Source organism: Oryzias latipes, chromosome 6 (genome assembly GCF_053564925.1).
Source record: "Oryzias latipes strain Hd-rR chromosome 6, Olatipes_Hd-rR_3.1".
NCBI classification, from domain to species: domain Eukaryota; kingdom Metazoa; phylum Chordata; class Actinopteri; order Beloniformes; family Adrianichthyidae; genus Oryzias; species Oryzias latipes.
The window spans coordinates 15,826,224-15,840,840 of NC_136242.1; the positions used below are offsets into that span (position 1 = coordinate 15,826,224).

General features: G+C 38.8%; 1 protein-coding gene across 1 annotated transcript; it reads right to left on the minus strand.

Annotated features, from left to right (window-relative positions):
- Nucleotides 1–12: 12 nt before the first annotated feature.
- On the minus strand, nucleotides 13–13,113 carry LOC101159097 (uncharacterized). The gene is made up of 10 exons (XM_011475912.4): nucleotides 12,919–13,113; nucleotides 12,442–12,535; nucleotides 9,392–9,462; nucleotides 9,064–9,294; nucleotides 8,909–8,970; nucleotides 8,118–8,180; nucleotides 7,623–7,777; nucleotides 6,849–6,919; nucleotides 5,640–5,774; nucleotides 13–1,135 (listed from the first exon to the last, which is right to left on the minus strand). Coding segments are annotated over exons 2-10 (984 nt in total). The 5' UTR covers nucleotides 12,443–12,535; nucleotides 12,919–13,113; the 3' UTR covers nucleotides 13–940.
- Between the last annotated feature and the right edge of the window lie 1,504 nt (nucleotides 13,114–14,617).

Below are 14,617 nucleotides of genomic sequence, written 5' to 3' on the forward strand. Positions count from 1 at the left end.
AAACAGAAATCATTTTCTGGTGCAATGTTTTATTTCTAAAATAATACACTTTGAATATAAAGATTGAAACTCACAAGCAGAATTATGTAATCACGACCTCTAGATCACACTGTTGGATACAGTTTAGTTAATACTTGTGTCAAAAGTTTGATCGATTTTCAAAGTATTTCCAGTGGTCTTTCAATTACGATTGAGCCATTTTTAGTCAAATAAAAAAACAAAACTATTTTCAAGGAAAGTTTCTGCAGAGCTGCAGTAGTAAATTAGAAATTCGTAGAATAGAGTTGTGGGCAGGACTATTGGCGTGGAGTAAGCCCCCCCCCCCCCATTTCCATTTTGTCTTTCTGCTTACGTGCTCTTCTGCAACATTAGAGCCCCTCACATCCCCAAGCTAGCATTGCCGGTGCAGTTTTGATCCAGATGCCAGCTCGGACAGGGAAAACAAAGACGTAAATGGATCTAGTTATATACAAGTGGATGCATTGGAATGGAGCGGAGCAGGGAGCTTGCTGTAGTAACTTGTACAACACATTAACAAGCTTTTTCCAATGGTAGTTTTGTATCTGCTTCGGATTCCCAACAATTTGAGAAAAAGAAATACTTAGAAATGCCATTTTAGGATACATTTTCTTTATACGTGTCCATCATCATCAGAAAATTGCTACAAGAACATGTAAAAAACAAAAACATCATTTTCATCAGACTGGGGTTTTGACTTGCCAAGATGTTACAAGCTGAATGTGACACAAAGAAATACAATGCAAAACTATGAAATATCAGTAGAGAATCTTAGATAAAATGTTTATTTGGTCTTTTTCTCTTATGTAAAGAACTATATACAATAATGAACAGCTCGTAAACCAAAGATTGGTTTACTTCCTTTGAGTAGTAAGGTGATAGGAGTCCTCATTGTCACTGTCAAAGCGGACTGATGTTCGGCTTAAGACGAGCTTTCTGGCTGCTCCAAGATCTCATCCAGCTCTGATATGAAGCCTTTCAGGGCATCCAGGCAGTGCTGTTTGATTTCCACCAGGTTTTTAGCCAGAGGAGCTTCCAGGCTATTTTCCAAACCGGGCTCCTTATCGATGAGCATCTTCACCACTGTGCGGAAAGTTTCACAGTCCTGCTTGTAATGCTGCAAAAAAATGTAATAACACAAACAAATTAAGGGTTTTCTTTAGTTAAAAACATGGAAAGACAACATTTAAATGGTGCAAATGTGGCTCCACTTTATCTCTGTTTTGTCAAACAAAAATGTGGACCATGTATATTTAATATTTATTTCCAAGACCAATTCTTAGCTTTTGATTTTTTTTATTAAAACCACAAATCTTTAAAAAATAATTTACATGCGTTACATAGAAATTCATAATTGACCAATTTTCTGTGTTTTGCTGAGGGTTTTTAACAAATAGAGAATATTTACTGGCCTTAGGGAGGAATTGTTTCAGAGTGCACACACAATTAGCAGTCTACTATCTGTCTGCAAACTCAAAAAAAAGAAAACTTTTTATAATGTTATATTTTATGAAACAGGTGTGTGAATGAGGCCCTGCAATGAGAAAAGTGGTGTGAGGTGAGAAGAGTGGTACTTTTGGGTTCTTTTACTAAGTCTATGCTGGGAAAAATAAAAACAGAAACAACAACTTGACATCGCTGTCAGATTTTACTGCTGACCCGAAACGGCTGTTAAGTTCTCTACTAGAGTTCCAGGTGCGAGCTTGCTACATCTTTATCATCTGGGGATGAGGATCTTAATGTGGGGCTTCTCATTAAAGCTGCTCCATGGTTCGGAGCTACACCAGCAGGTCAAGGAGCAGCATCAGACACCAGATCCTCCATCACCTTTAGCCTCTAATGAGTCACAGCGACGCTTAAGAGGCCAACTCTGCATCAAGCCATTATATTATTATATTAAGCACCCATCCAGAACTACAAACAGAAGACTAAGTTAGCATTTCACACTCACCAACACCAGCTTGTTGGGACCAGATAACTCCACCAGCTTTTTCTAGACTATTGAAATTGAAATATTTACATGTAGAATCAGTACTAAAGCTCCAGCAGAACAATTATTGATGCAATTAAATCTCTTTTTCTAGAGATTTTCTGGACTGAAACACAAAGCAAAGATGATCATATTATAATGAAAGTTTGGTGCATGTACCTGCTGTTGCAGTTACATTCAGGTATCTTGGGGAGCAGGAACTGTCTGGTCTTCATAAAAGACTTGTTCTTCTTTTTATTTCATTTAGTTTGTGAACTTAAACTGTGAAAAAATACAACTCCACAAACATGACATTCAAAGGTCTGAAAATGATCTAAACGCAGTCCAAGATGAATGTGCTGCCGTGCTTCCCAAGTTCTAAAATCCAAATGAATGCCAATATAAAGACATAGCAGCTCCCAGCATGCATCACGCCAATGGGGAACCTGACTGACCAACTGACCACGGCACGACAGGAGCATGAATTACAGCCAAATAGATAACTATAAGCACATGATTTGCAAAGTCAAATTCTATTCTAAAATTCTTCAAATTCTATTAAAAAAACAATAATAAAAAGAGAAGAAAAAGTAAATCGGACTGAAACTTTGTTAAACTTTCCAAAACGCAGCCAGCTTTTTTTTAAACCTTAGAAAAAGGTCAGAAGATTGGAGCTTTAAACACATGAAAAGGTCAGAACACAAAAACATTTTCACATTCATGCTGGAACAGAAAGGGTGGAAATCTCAGGAGAACCATTGACTTTGTTTAGAAGAGAAAGAAAGTCCTAAGAATAGAAGGCTCTGGCTGTAGGACAAAGTGAAAAAAAAAAAAGAAGAGCGTGTTTAGAGAAGAGGATGACATCACATGTTGCTGCCATCTCAACTTTACCGTGTGGCTGCCACCAAAAAAAGAAAGACCATATTATAAACTAAAAGGTCAAGATATATGAGCTTACACAGAAAAAGAGCAATATTTTTATAACATAAATTACATTGAATTTTTCACACAATGAATTGAAAAACAGATGTTGGCACCTTTTCGATTGAGAATCACGTGTTTTAGTCTGCGCCTCATATATGACATCTTTCAACTTAAGCACTTCGATCGAGAACTTGTCTAAGCAGAACCCAGTTAGGCAGAAGGACACAGGAATGGAAACTTTCCTCAATCTAGTCTTTTCAAACCTTTTGAGTGAAACATCGGCGCACTAATGCAGATCGCCGTCACTGCAACACAGTGGAAGCTGCGCACGCATGCAGTGACGGAGGCTCGGCGGGGGCAGAAATATCCCAGACTGTGGCAGACGTTTTCATGTCTGCGGATCAAGTCGAGCGAATTTCGGGCCCGCGTAATGATAGTTTGGACTGTGACCATAAGGAGGGGGAGACACTCACGATACGTGTGGCCAGCTGAGTTTCAGGGTCAGCCCCGGCTCGCCAACATCTCCTCCTCTGTCCTTGTGTTTCCCCTTCGGGTATTTTTAAAGAATCCTTTTTACACCAACTTTAAGAAGAAAGGCTTTTTAAAGGAGTTGAAAGAAAAAGCAGTTGACTTTTGCATTGTTTTTTGTAATAAAGCCATTTATAGCAGAAAAACAACTTTCTAATTTAGCATTTTTAACAGGTTTTTCTTAAATTATACACCGTAAACGGTTACATTTTCATTACATTATGTCTCCTTCTGCACATTTAAAACACTGTTCTGAGCAGAAATTACTTTGTTAAAACTCTTCTGTAAAAACTGTCTCCCACTTTGCTTTAAAATATAAAAAAAACTCCCCTAAATTGTGAAAACTAAAAGCTTACAGTGAGGTTCTGCCAACGTTCTCTGCTCGGAATGGGAGCGATAAGCCGATCTCTAGGCCTGATATACTGCGGGGGCCACACAGGATGCACCCTCTGGAGAAACGGCAACACAGACGGCCTTGAAGAGGAGCCTCGAAACGTGGGCTCCTACTCAAATCGGAAGTTTGCGGAGGTCCAAATTGTGAACATACCGACAAGAAGGAGCAATGGAATTCCAGGTGGGGGGGCTTAAGAGTAAGGTTATACATGCAGCCCTCATGTAGACATTTAGTGAGGCTCTGATGCAAGCAGGGAGTCTGCATAATAAGGGAAGTAGGGTAATGACTTGAGAGCTGGTACACATTAGGGGATATTAAAAGAGCCATTTTAATCACTCGGTGCTGAGGCTAAGAGCTGAAATGGATATGTTTCATTCCCACTGATTGAGATGATGAATAAACCTCTTTGAAAGTCATTCCAAGGCATTTAGCAGCTCAGTTGTTCTTTTAAAAGACCCACTCCAAAGAAAATTGTGTTTTTGGTTTTTTTTGGACATGTTCTTGTATCATTTTTCCCATGATGGAGGACATAAATAAAGAAAATGAAGCTCAAAATAGTGTTTCTGAGTATTTCTTTATTCAAATCGTTGTGAATCAGGAGCAGACGAAAAAAAAGAAGCTAGAAAAAGAATGTATGCCCTAGAATAGATTCTTTATTATGGGTAAAAATTGCATAATTATAATTAAAAGCCCACTGGGAACATTTATACAATGGATTAAAAGATGATCGGAGTGTGGGTCTTTAAATTTATTCTCCAATTTAGCTTCCAACGGTGAGCTAAGCCACATAAGTGAAAGGGCTAACAGGAAGTAGTTAAAGGGTTCATTTGTGGTCCACAAACAGCTACAAAACTATTTTTTTAAGTTTCAGATTAGACAAAAATAAGTTAAAATAAATAAAAAAGTATGAATGAAACAGATCAAATGAAGGAAAAATAAGGAAAGTGAAAGCACAGAAACAATTCCAGGAAAGGTTTACTGTCCACCAACTTTGACCTGAAGCTTTTCCCAAACCACATTATGCCGTTTAGTGGTGCTGCTCTGCCCCCTACCGGATCTACCCCCTCTGCAAAACCACAACAGATCGGTTGTGAGGCAGATGTTACAGGAAAATAAGCGTTCCTGCCACCTCACCGACGTCTCCAGGAGGAGCTGGGAATGGCAGTGCGAGCGCAAACGGCAAAAGATGCACCACACCGTGGGTTGGCCCCGCCCCCGCCCTGCGTCCTGCGGGGCAATTCCTGCCCTGCTTTGACGGGAACAGATAAGTGGTACTGTGATGCAACTCCAAATAGCAAGCCACAGAACAGCTCAACCTGAGGAGACGAGGGCTGGATTTCTTTTTTCTGTCCCTGTTTTACCTTGCAGATGCTCACCACACAGCTGCTAAACGAAACTGAGGTGGATGGATGCTAAACAATTATTTCTACATTTTATTTAAAAAAAAGGCAACAAAGAGTCAAAAACCCTGTAGCTTATACCCTTTTTAAAGGATATACACAGTTTTTACGTTTTGAAAATACACAATGACTTCAAGATTTTCCTTATTTTGTGTTGGAATTTCTTTTTTATATTTTACTTTAAAAAAAAAAAGTTCTGTTTAAATCCAACAGTGAAACAAGTGGGAGAATCTCCCATACCAGAAAAGGAACTAAGACTTTATCTGGTCTGTTATGAAACTGTTCATAGACCTAGAAATAACGGAAATGAGACCTTGCAGATAGGAAGGTCACGTTAGGACATCGGCAACAAAAGTTCACCAGGATTCATAGAAGTCGGGTCATTTCAGAAAACAAATCATCCCACCTTCTCGATTTCCACTGCTTTTGCCTTAATGGCCTCCAAGCGGCGAGCCTTTAAGTCCTCCTCTGGTGTCAATTTTGGCTCCGCGCTGGCAGCCGCCACCTCCTCTGACTCTGCCACAGATGCTGAAGTTTGGTCCTGGCAGGCCAAAGGTTAAGGGTCAGAGCTGGGGTCACCAGGTTTAGAAACTGACTCTGGTTTCAAAGTCTTTTAAATAGAGACAAGTCTGCTTTCTTACAGGTGCCGAGTTCTTGTTTGCATGTGTGTCTTATTATGCTCGCTGGTAATAAACAGACACAAACCCCAATAAACAGTAAATCTTTCTGATTATAAGCTCTTAACAACAGAATGTCACACATGGCACTTTGGAAACAAAAAGACTATTAAGTCCCTTCATTAGTTCTTTTCATAAAAAGGACACATTTTAGCACTTATAAAGTAACTTTTCATAATTTTTAAGTACACTTTTTACTTTTGCAGTAACCAGTCTTACTTTTGGAGGATCAGTTCTTATTTTTGCAGTAACTATAATACTTTTCAGTAATATGTCTTACTTTAGCAGTACTATTTTTTACTTTTTCAGTTAAATTTTTTACTTTTGCCATTACTTTATTACTTATGCAGTTACATTTCTTACTTTTTAAAGTAACTTTTCAGTAACATTTCCTACTATTACAGTCTCTATTAACCTCTATTAACCTTCTTTAGTAAGAAATTTCTCCTTTGCTGTAAAACTTTTTACTTTTGGTGTCACTGTCACTTATTTATCTAAATGTATTGTTTTTTCCAGTAACTTATTACTTTTGCATGACCTTTTTCTTTTACTTTTGCAGTAACATTTATTACTTTTGCAGTAACTTTTCCTAGTTTTGCAGTAATATTTCTTACTTTTCAGTTACTCTATTACTGTTTTAGTAATTTTTGTTTACTTTTGCAGTAATATATATTTCTTATTTTTCAGTAACATTTCTTACTTTTGCAGTACTCTTTTTTACTTTGGCAGCAACATTTCATAGATTTGCAAGAAATCTTTCTTCTTTTGCTGTAACTTTTCTTACCTTTTCAATAACATTTGCTGAAACTTTTTTTTTTTCCTTTTGTGGAAATCATTTTTTTTTTTTACTTTTTCGGTAACATTTTTTATATTTTCAATTACATTTCTTCCTTTAGCACTTCAATACAATCATTTCTGCGATTAAAGATCCTGTTTACCTTTGAAGAACTGTGAGGAGAATCTGTAATGGAGCTGCTGGCAGATTGGCTGGTCTCTGCACTGGACTTCTCTACAGAAAAATAATATGAAAGTAAAGTTAGTCTAGAAAAATGGAAAGAAATTGTACACTACAACAACAAATATAAGGTTTTAATAAAGTATCCTTGCCATGTAGACACTTGACTGAAACTGTTTATAGTCTCCTAAACTATTTTGATTTAAAAAATTAAAAAAAACTCAGCACCATAATTCACACATCTGAACACTTCTAAAGGTCTAAACACAAAGTTAGTCAAATACCAGACCAAACATGATTCTGGAGACTTCATTAAATGTGTGTATTTACTGCTTTCTCACCAAAGTAAAGGTCAGGTTTTGAACGCAAACCCAAACCACCCCAATAAACCAGGGGGATCCGTTTCCCAGCCTCTCAAAGTGTGAGGTGTTGGTGTAATTACCAAGCTAACATGTTGCAGCAAACCATGACGGTTCACATCACACACCTCCTCCTCAAACAGATGTTTCACCTTGAGCGCCTTTGTTTAACTTTAATAGTCAAACTATTCCGACTCTTATAGGCAGAAGTGCCATTACTTAGTAGGGTTGAGTCAAAAAACAAATAGTAAGAAAACTGTCCTTTACTATTTCATATTGAACACTTAAATAAAAGTTTAAAAAACAAAAAAAAGAGACCAGATTGAAGGTGAATGTCCGAGGACTGACAAATGTACCGTCTCTGAAGGCATTTAGCAGACCTTCAAAGTGACACTTACGCTTCTGCTGAGCCTGCTGGTAGTTGCAGCTTTTTTCTCTGTCAGGAGAGAAGTTTCTGCTTGTAGCAGGAGTTGAGGGGGCCTCCTTCTTTATAGGAGAGCGTTCGCGGGTAATTACTAATGACTTATTGGCCCTAAAGTCATCCCGGTCATCTCTGCAGAGAAAAGCAGGTCTCAGTAAGAACAACAGAACAGCATTTATAATGTATACAGCTCGATTCTGACCAAGCTTTGTGATTGGACAAAGGGGTACGGTGCTCCATGAGTGCTGCTATGAAGTACAACAGCATTACGATGTTTACCATATGTATCACTGCTGCCATCCACTGTATATGGTTTGTCTCTGTTTACACCACTTATCAAAGTTCTTTGGCTTTAAACAGTTTTTACCATGATCATTCTTATGTTTGGACAGTCTGTGTGGAACCATCTTACACAGCAGAAATCACGGAGACCTTTGAGGACACAGATGTAGCTTTAGTGGCTTGTACTAACCTTTGAGCATAGCCTGGTCGACATCCTCTCTTATGGAAATGACTATGACTTCTGTTGCCTTTCCTAAATGCCGGCAAAAAAATTAGGATAAATAAAACTTAAAAGGAAGTTTTATTCACCAATAGATTTGAGCAAAATCACCATGAAATAATCAAGCTCCCTCAAAAACACTTGCAAAGAGCTACATAACCATTTTTATGCAAAAGAAAATCAAACATATTTCGACAAATATAAATAAAAAAAATACGTAAAAATATGAATCAAGTTGAGGATCAAACCTAAAGTAGTAAAAGATTGCAATACACATACAAAACGACTAAACAATTTAACAAATGGCAAATCTGTGCTCAAAAAGACCGGAAAAGCTCCAAAAATAGAATTTCTCTCCACATTGTTTTTAATAAGGTGTTTTACACCCTTTGGTAGCTGTTAGATTTCAAATTATATTAAATATCAAAATCCAATTATTTAAAATATCCAAATAAATAGTTGAAACACATTTTTAATACATGGCAGTATCACAATTACGTTCCAAATAAGCAATTTCATGTTGAGAGCAGAACTCTGCCTCCATCTAGTGGTCAAAATGTCAAATTACGCACTTTAATATGTTTTTCAAAAGGGTCACCTGGACCTAATTTTACTAGTTTAAGATGACTTCAGCATAAAAAAGTGAGTCCAGATGATCCTCTTTTGAACTTGCTCTGCTATGGAACCATCCTGGATGAATGACAATGTTCACAGAATTGTATACAACATTTTTTAAACAGCATTTACAGTAGCTGGCCTACCTCGAGCTTAATTGATGTCTCAAGTCATCTTTCCCAAAACCTTTTTGGGAGTATGGGCCCCCCTACAACCACAAAAAACTCTCATAAAAACAGAAATATACATTGACAGCAATTATATTCAAATAAACTAGCTGACTTATTCTTTAAATCCTTACAATTTGCTGCTGTGATGAATTCCTCTGAAAATTGACATAGTAGGGTTTTTCATCAAAGAATTGCTCATCGTTTGGTGGATAACCGTCCTCACTATAATATCCCCTTGCCTCCTGGTAATGTTGAGGACCGCCATACCACTGGGGGTCATTAAACTCTCTGTCGTACTCCAAGCCTGGCCGAGGTCCCAATTTCCTCTTTTCCACAATATTGACCACTCGATGAACCGTCACCTGAAGCGAGAAATGTGCTTCAGAATTCAAGATTAACCTTAATGTAAACACATTTTTTATGTTCTAAGAGCAGCTGTGTTTAACATTTTTACTTTACCTCTCTTTTATCAGGGGAGAATTGCTCCTCGTATTGTTCTCTGATTGACCTTTGACCCCGCCGATATGACACTACAACATAACATACAGAAATGTAATGAGTTTTGTCTCATGTCCAGAAATGTTAAAAAGACACTTTCAGTTACATAAATTTCAGATACTGTGGCAATAAAGTTTCCAAAAGCAAAAACATTTAAAATATATTGATGTTATTTTCTTCACTTCAGACTGACTGTCCGATGCATCGATGGAAACTTGACTGCCTGAAAGTTTACACTGACACAGACAGATTTTAGGCAGTGGGGGCTGTGCCGCTGGTTTTTGTGCACTCCAAGTGGGTTTAGGTCTCTGAATTGCATGGAGTGACTGACAGAATGAGCCTTCTGTAGATACCGGCTCATCCAAATAGGCCACCCTTTCTTTTTCCGGGACATCAGATAGAGTCAGCCTCATGTGTCTATGAGCCTTGACAGTGAAAGCCATTCCTCTACCGAGAGAGAAAGCTGCACAGCGGGACATCCGGAGAGGGTCATCTGTGGCCAGTCTGACCTCGTTCAAATTAGAATGGGGTCTGGTGGGCTGCTGGAAGGTAGCTGTACACCAAGGTCCGCCAGGCACAAAGGCTACGTTCACACTGCAGGGCTTAATGCTCAATTCCGATTTTTTCCAATGAAATACAAACTTTTGTGATCTCCTGTGTGACCCAGAAATGACCCAGAACTGACCCGCATGCGCAGAATAGTACTAAACGGTGAACGACGTCAGTCGTTGTTTGCGGAAGTAGCTAACGTTAACATGGATGTCAACAACAGTACTTCATTGCAAAATGATGACGTTTGTAGCGTATCAATGACCCACGGGTCGGATACATGTGGCCTGGCCGTTCAGACGGCGGTTGCATTAGAAAAGATCGGATCTGTGTCGTTCAGACTGTCATGAAAAGATCTGATACATGTCGCATAGGGGCAAAAAAATCGGAATTGGGTCGTTTCAGCCTGTATGTGTGAACGTAGCCAAATTTTGGTATAATGGAGCATGGTCACCGCGCTCAGAGCCCAGGCCGTGCTGGCTTGTGCTTGATACATTTTCTCCAGCCGAAGGGCAGAAAGTCTGCAATGCTTTGATGGCAATGTGGTGGGGCCGGTCACACCTTGATTGTAGGACGGCGTAAGATAAGCTGCCAAAGACGGCTCCATAGGTGGAGGATGGACCAGGCCTGCTTTCTCAGCACCTTCCAGGTCCAAGTACTGTCCGTAGCCGGGCACAGTCGGGCGTGTGGACAAGGGTTTGCTTTATGACGATGTTAGTTAAAATAAAGTCCAGGTACGTGGGCAAATGGTTCTTCACAGCTGTTGGTTCAGGCAGGAGGGGAAAAAGAAGAAAAATCATCCTGGAAAGCCGGCGCAGCAGCAGCAGCGCGGTGACCCAAAAACACAAGATACTGGTCCTCAGCCTAAAAACCACGCAAATAGACGCCAATGGTCAGAATGTCGTTGTCAGCATAACGCAGGCCCAGCTGGAGTGGAGGCTGCTTGTGCTCCACCTGTTCTCTAGCTAACTCCTCCATTAAGTCCACGAGGTCCGCCCAGCTAGCAGTGTGGCCTTCGACCGAGACCTCATCGTCTGATTTGGACGGAACCTGTTTATTCGACTACGACAGCATGGGGGCTTTGCTGCACCACAGAGGTTTTTCCCAGCACCTTCTCATTGAACTTGACACGCCTTTGCAAAGTGAGCACAGCAAAAGTTGGCATGACTTGCAGGTGTAGGGCTCTGGCCGACAAGACAGGGTTCATGCTGGTCCTTTAAATGCAAAGAGAAGCCGCACTCCTAAGGACAGGAGCGAAAAGAAGACTGCTGCTTTGCTTTCTTGGGCCTCGTGCTAATGATGAGACACAGGGGTAAGGAGCCCTTTCCTCAAAGTCAGTGCTCCGCGGCAGACACTGGCTGAACAGCAACAGTGACTAACAGCAACAGTTGAGCTAACTCTGAGATGGCTGTGGAATAGTCAGCAGTGCTAGCTAGCAGCAGCGTAGCCGCCTCTGACCAGCAGAGGTGTTCATTCATACTTGTTCATCACGAAGTATTAATGAGGAGTGAATGAGTAATGGACACAATGGAAGGGCTTTGAGCATCTGGAAAAGCGCAGATAGATCCATTCCATTATTATTATAATTAAGAGCGTAGGAACTGAGTGAAGATGGCTCAGACTGGACCATATAAGCAGGGAACCTGTCAATGCGCGTCATCTGGCTTAAAAAGCCCTGAACAGAGGTGTCTTCAGCCAGACATGTGGTCTTCTGCTGCTGTAGCCCATCTGCCACAGCGTTGGATGTGTTGTGCATTCACAGATTCTCTTTGCTTGTAACCAGTTATTATTTGAGTGACTGTTGTATTTCTATCAGCTGGAACCATTCTGGTCATTTTCCCCTGAGCTCTGACATCAACAAGGTACTTCTATCCACAGGACTGCCGCTCACTGGATATTTTCCCTTCTTTTGGACCATTCTCTGTACATCCAAGAGATGGTTGCGGGTGAAAATCCCAAATCAGCAGTTTTTGAAATACTCAGAAGAGCTCGTCTGGCACTAACCATGTCCCGTTCAAAGTCACTTCAATCACCCTTCTCCTCATTCTGATGCTCGCTTTGAGCTGCAGCAGATCGCCTTGACCATGTCTACGACGTGCCTTAATGCATTGAGTTGCTGCCACGGGATTGGCCGACTAGAAATTTGCGTTGATGAGCATTTGGACAGGTGTGCCTACTAAAGTGACCAGTGGGTGTGTGTTGGATATATTATTTTTGTCAGCATTTTCTTTCCTTTTATTGCTTAAAAATAAACTTTGGTTATGATTTTGAAAGGTAGAGGTTATTTTTAAGGTAACGGCTTTTACACAAGTCACAGTTTTACATTAATGATTACATTTCATTACTTTGCATTCATTAGCATGACACCTAGCAAAGCAGCATAATAACAAAATATACTGAGATAGTATCACTTTACATTAATATAGGCTATTTTAATACAAATACAAAATGTATGTACTTACTGTTGAATGATGCGTTTAACTTTCGTCTTAAAGTTTATTTATTTTTATGTTATTTTTATTAAGTTTTCTTCGAGGCCTCAGCTCAGGGAAAACCCTAAGAGGAAAAGAAAAGGTCAGTTATTACGATGACAACACTACTATTGCGCATGTGCTATAGCCCAACGTTTAATAACAGGCTAACAAAATACGTTTCGGTACCATCATACTATAAATTCATACAATTACCATCAATTATAATTAAAGCCCTAAATGTGAGACATTTTCTTATATATTCTAACATTGTGATAAGAAATGGAACAGTATGGCCCACAATGTTGGCTAACTCTACAAAACCAGTGCACCAATATGTAACTATTTCCGAATGAAAGATTTCTAAACACATGAGGCCTGCTTAAGCCTAATTAGCATTGTTGTGTTACGTTAGCAGATCAAACTAGTAGCTCAAAGAAAAGGAAAAATGTGGAAAAAGAAACCCACCAAACAACGATGTCAATTCTTCATGCCTCAAAGATCGCGTTGCATATCCTTCAGATGAAAGTAGACTGTTAATATAATGTATGTTTTATTATTTAAGTAGTTTCACTTAGCCTTCAAAAATAAACAGGGAAAATTCCAGCATGCTTCTTCTTCTTTTCCCGTGTCTTCTTCTCCGTTATGGTCGATGGGAAAAACAACAAAGTGGAAAAATAGCGCCCTCGTTTGGACAAAGACGTTTGTGTTTCATTCTTTTCTTTTATTATTGTTATAATAAGAAATACTATTTAAAAATTTAGGAAAGTTATTGTTCTAAAATGACAATAAAATACATTTAGATTAATTTAAAGATAAATAAAATAAATTGAACATCTCAAAAAGAACTTGAACTTAATTGAAACTCTTGACTTGTTCCCAACATTGTTACTACTAATATTCTTTTTTTTTTCTTGAAACAATTGCTTTAAACTAAGCTTTGATCCTAAACCAAATAAAATTGTGATATAATTGTGTTGGTTGGATGATTTCATTCTCCCAGCTGTCCTCTTTCCTAGATCAAATAAATGGCCAAACATAAATTGAAAACAAAAATATTTGGCTTTATATGTAATCATTAAGCTTAAACACATCAATTTATCTGGCCATGGGATCGGCTTTTTTTTTTTTTTTTTTTTTTTTTATAAAAGTACATCCTAACCCACTGATTCAAATGCAGAGCCCATCATGGAAAATAAAGTGCTTATCATTTTCTTGCACACCAGACACTGCTGCATCTTTGAACACTGTAGTGAGCCCAATAAAAGGACCAAAAACAATATTTACTATGGACAGGTTTGCATTCAATAAAAAAAGGAAATATTTGTTCTAATTATTTTGTGTATCCTTAAATTTTTTTTTTGAAAAACAGTTAATCTTTATTTTATTTATTTTTTGTAAAGGGAGTGTTTTTCCTCGAGTTCTTAATTTTATCATTTTTTACAACTGTTTTTTCCAATTTTTTGTTTTTTTTTTTGTTTTGGGCTATTTTGTGTTGTCATGTAACCAGGCAACACCAATGAGCTGCGATCGTTCCATTTCTGCAGCTCCTTTAACAGGTAATATCTAGTTGTCAAGATGGGCTGTCTGTTTTTCAGCCCCAGCATGGGGCGTTTTGGTGCATCTGAAAGGAACAATGTTGCCAAGAGGTCCATATCCAGTCCCCAGGCCTTGAGGGTCTTCAGCGCAGGAATTTCAGAACTTGCTGCAAACTGTAATCAGGTATGCAAATGGGGCAGTCCAGTTGGCCTTTAGCATAAAACTTCTCCTGGAGCTTTGCCAATGCCTTCAGGAAGCCCTTCAGAGGACCATACAAAAGGACAGCAGTGTGTCTCCATCCTGTATACCCTACAGCATCATGTTTATGCAGCACAAACAGACTGCAAAGATGGAGACAAACGAGATAATACAGGGGATGAAAGAATTAGCTAAATGATTTAAAGCAAAATTGGTTTTCTATGCTTATAGTAAAAATATAAGCATATTAGTTATAATATTCATTTTCACAATAAAGCTGCGTTTGTTGACTCAAAAATAAAATAAAAAAAATCAATCCACCAAACAGCTTTTTCTTTTTCTTCTTCAACACCGCTCATCCTGTCACTTATTTAAAATTGTATGGTATTTAAATGATATTTGACATGTGCAGAACTCTCTAAAATACCGG

Bases quoted from the DNA above. Each gene is read 5' to 3' on its own strand.
- LOC101159097 (XM_011475912.4), bottom strand. The intron at 9,295-9,391 runs GTAAAGTAAAAA...TTCTCGCTTCAG, and splicing joins TCTCCCCTGATAAAAGAGAG to GTGACGGTTCATCGAGTGGT. The intron at 6,920-7,622 runs GTAAGTGTCACT...ATTTTTCTGTAG, and splicing joins CCAGCAGGCTCAGCAGAAGC to AGAAGTCCAGTGCAGAGACC.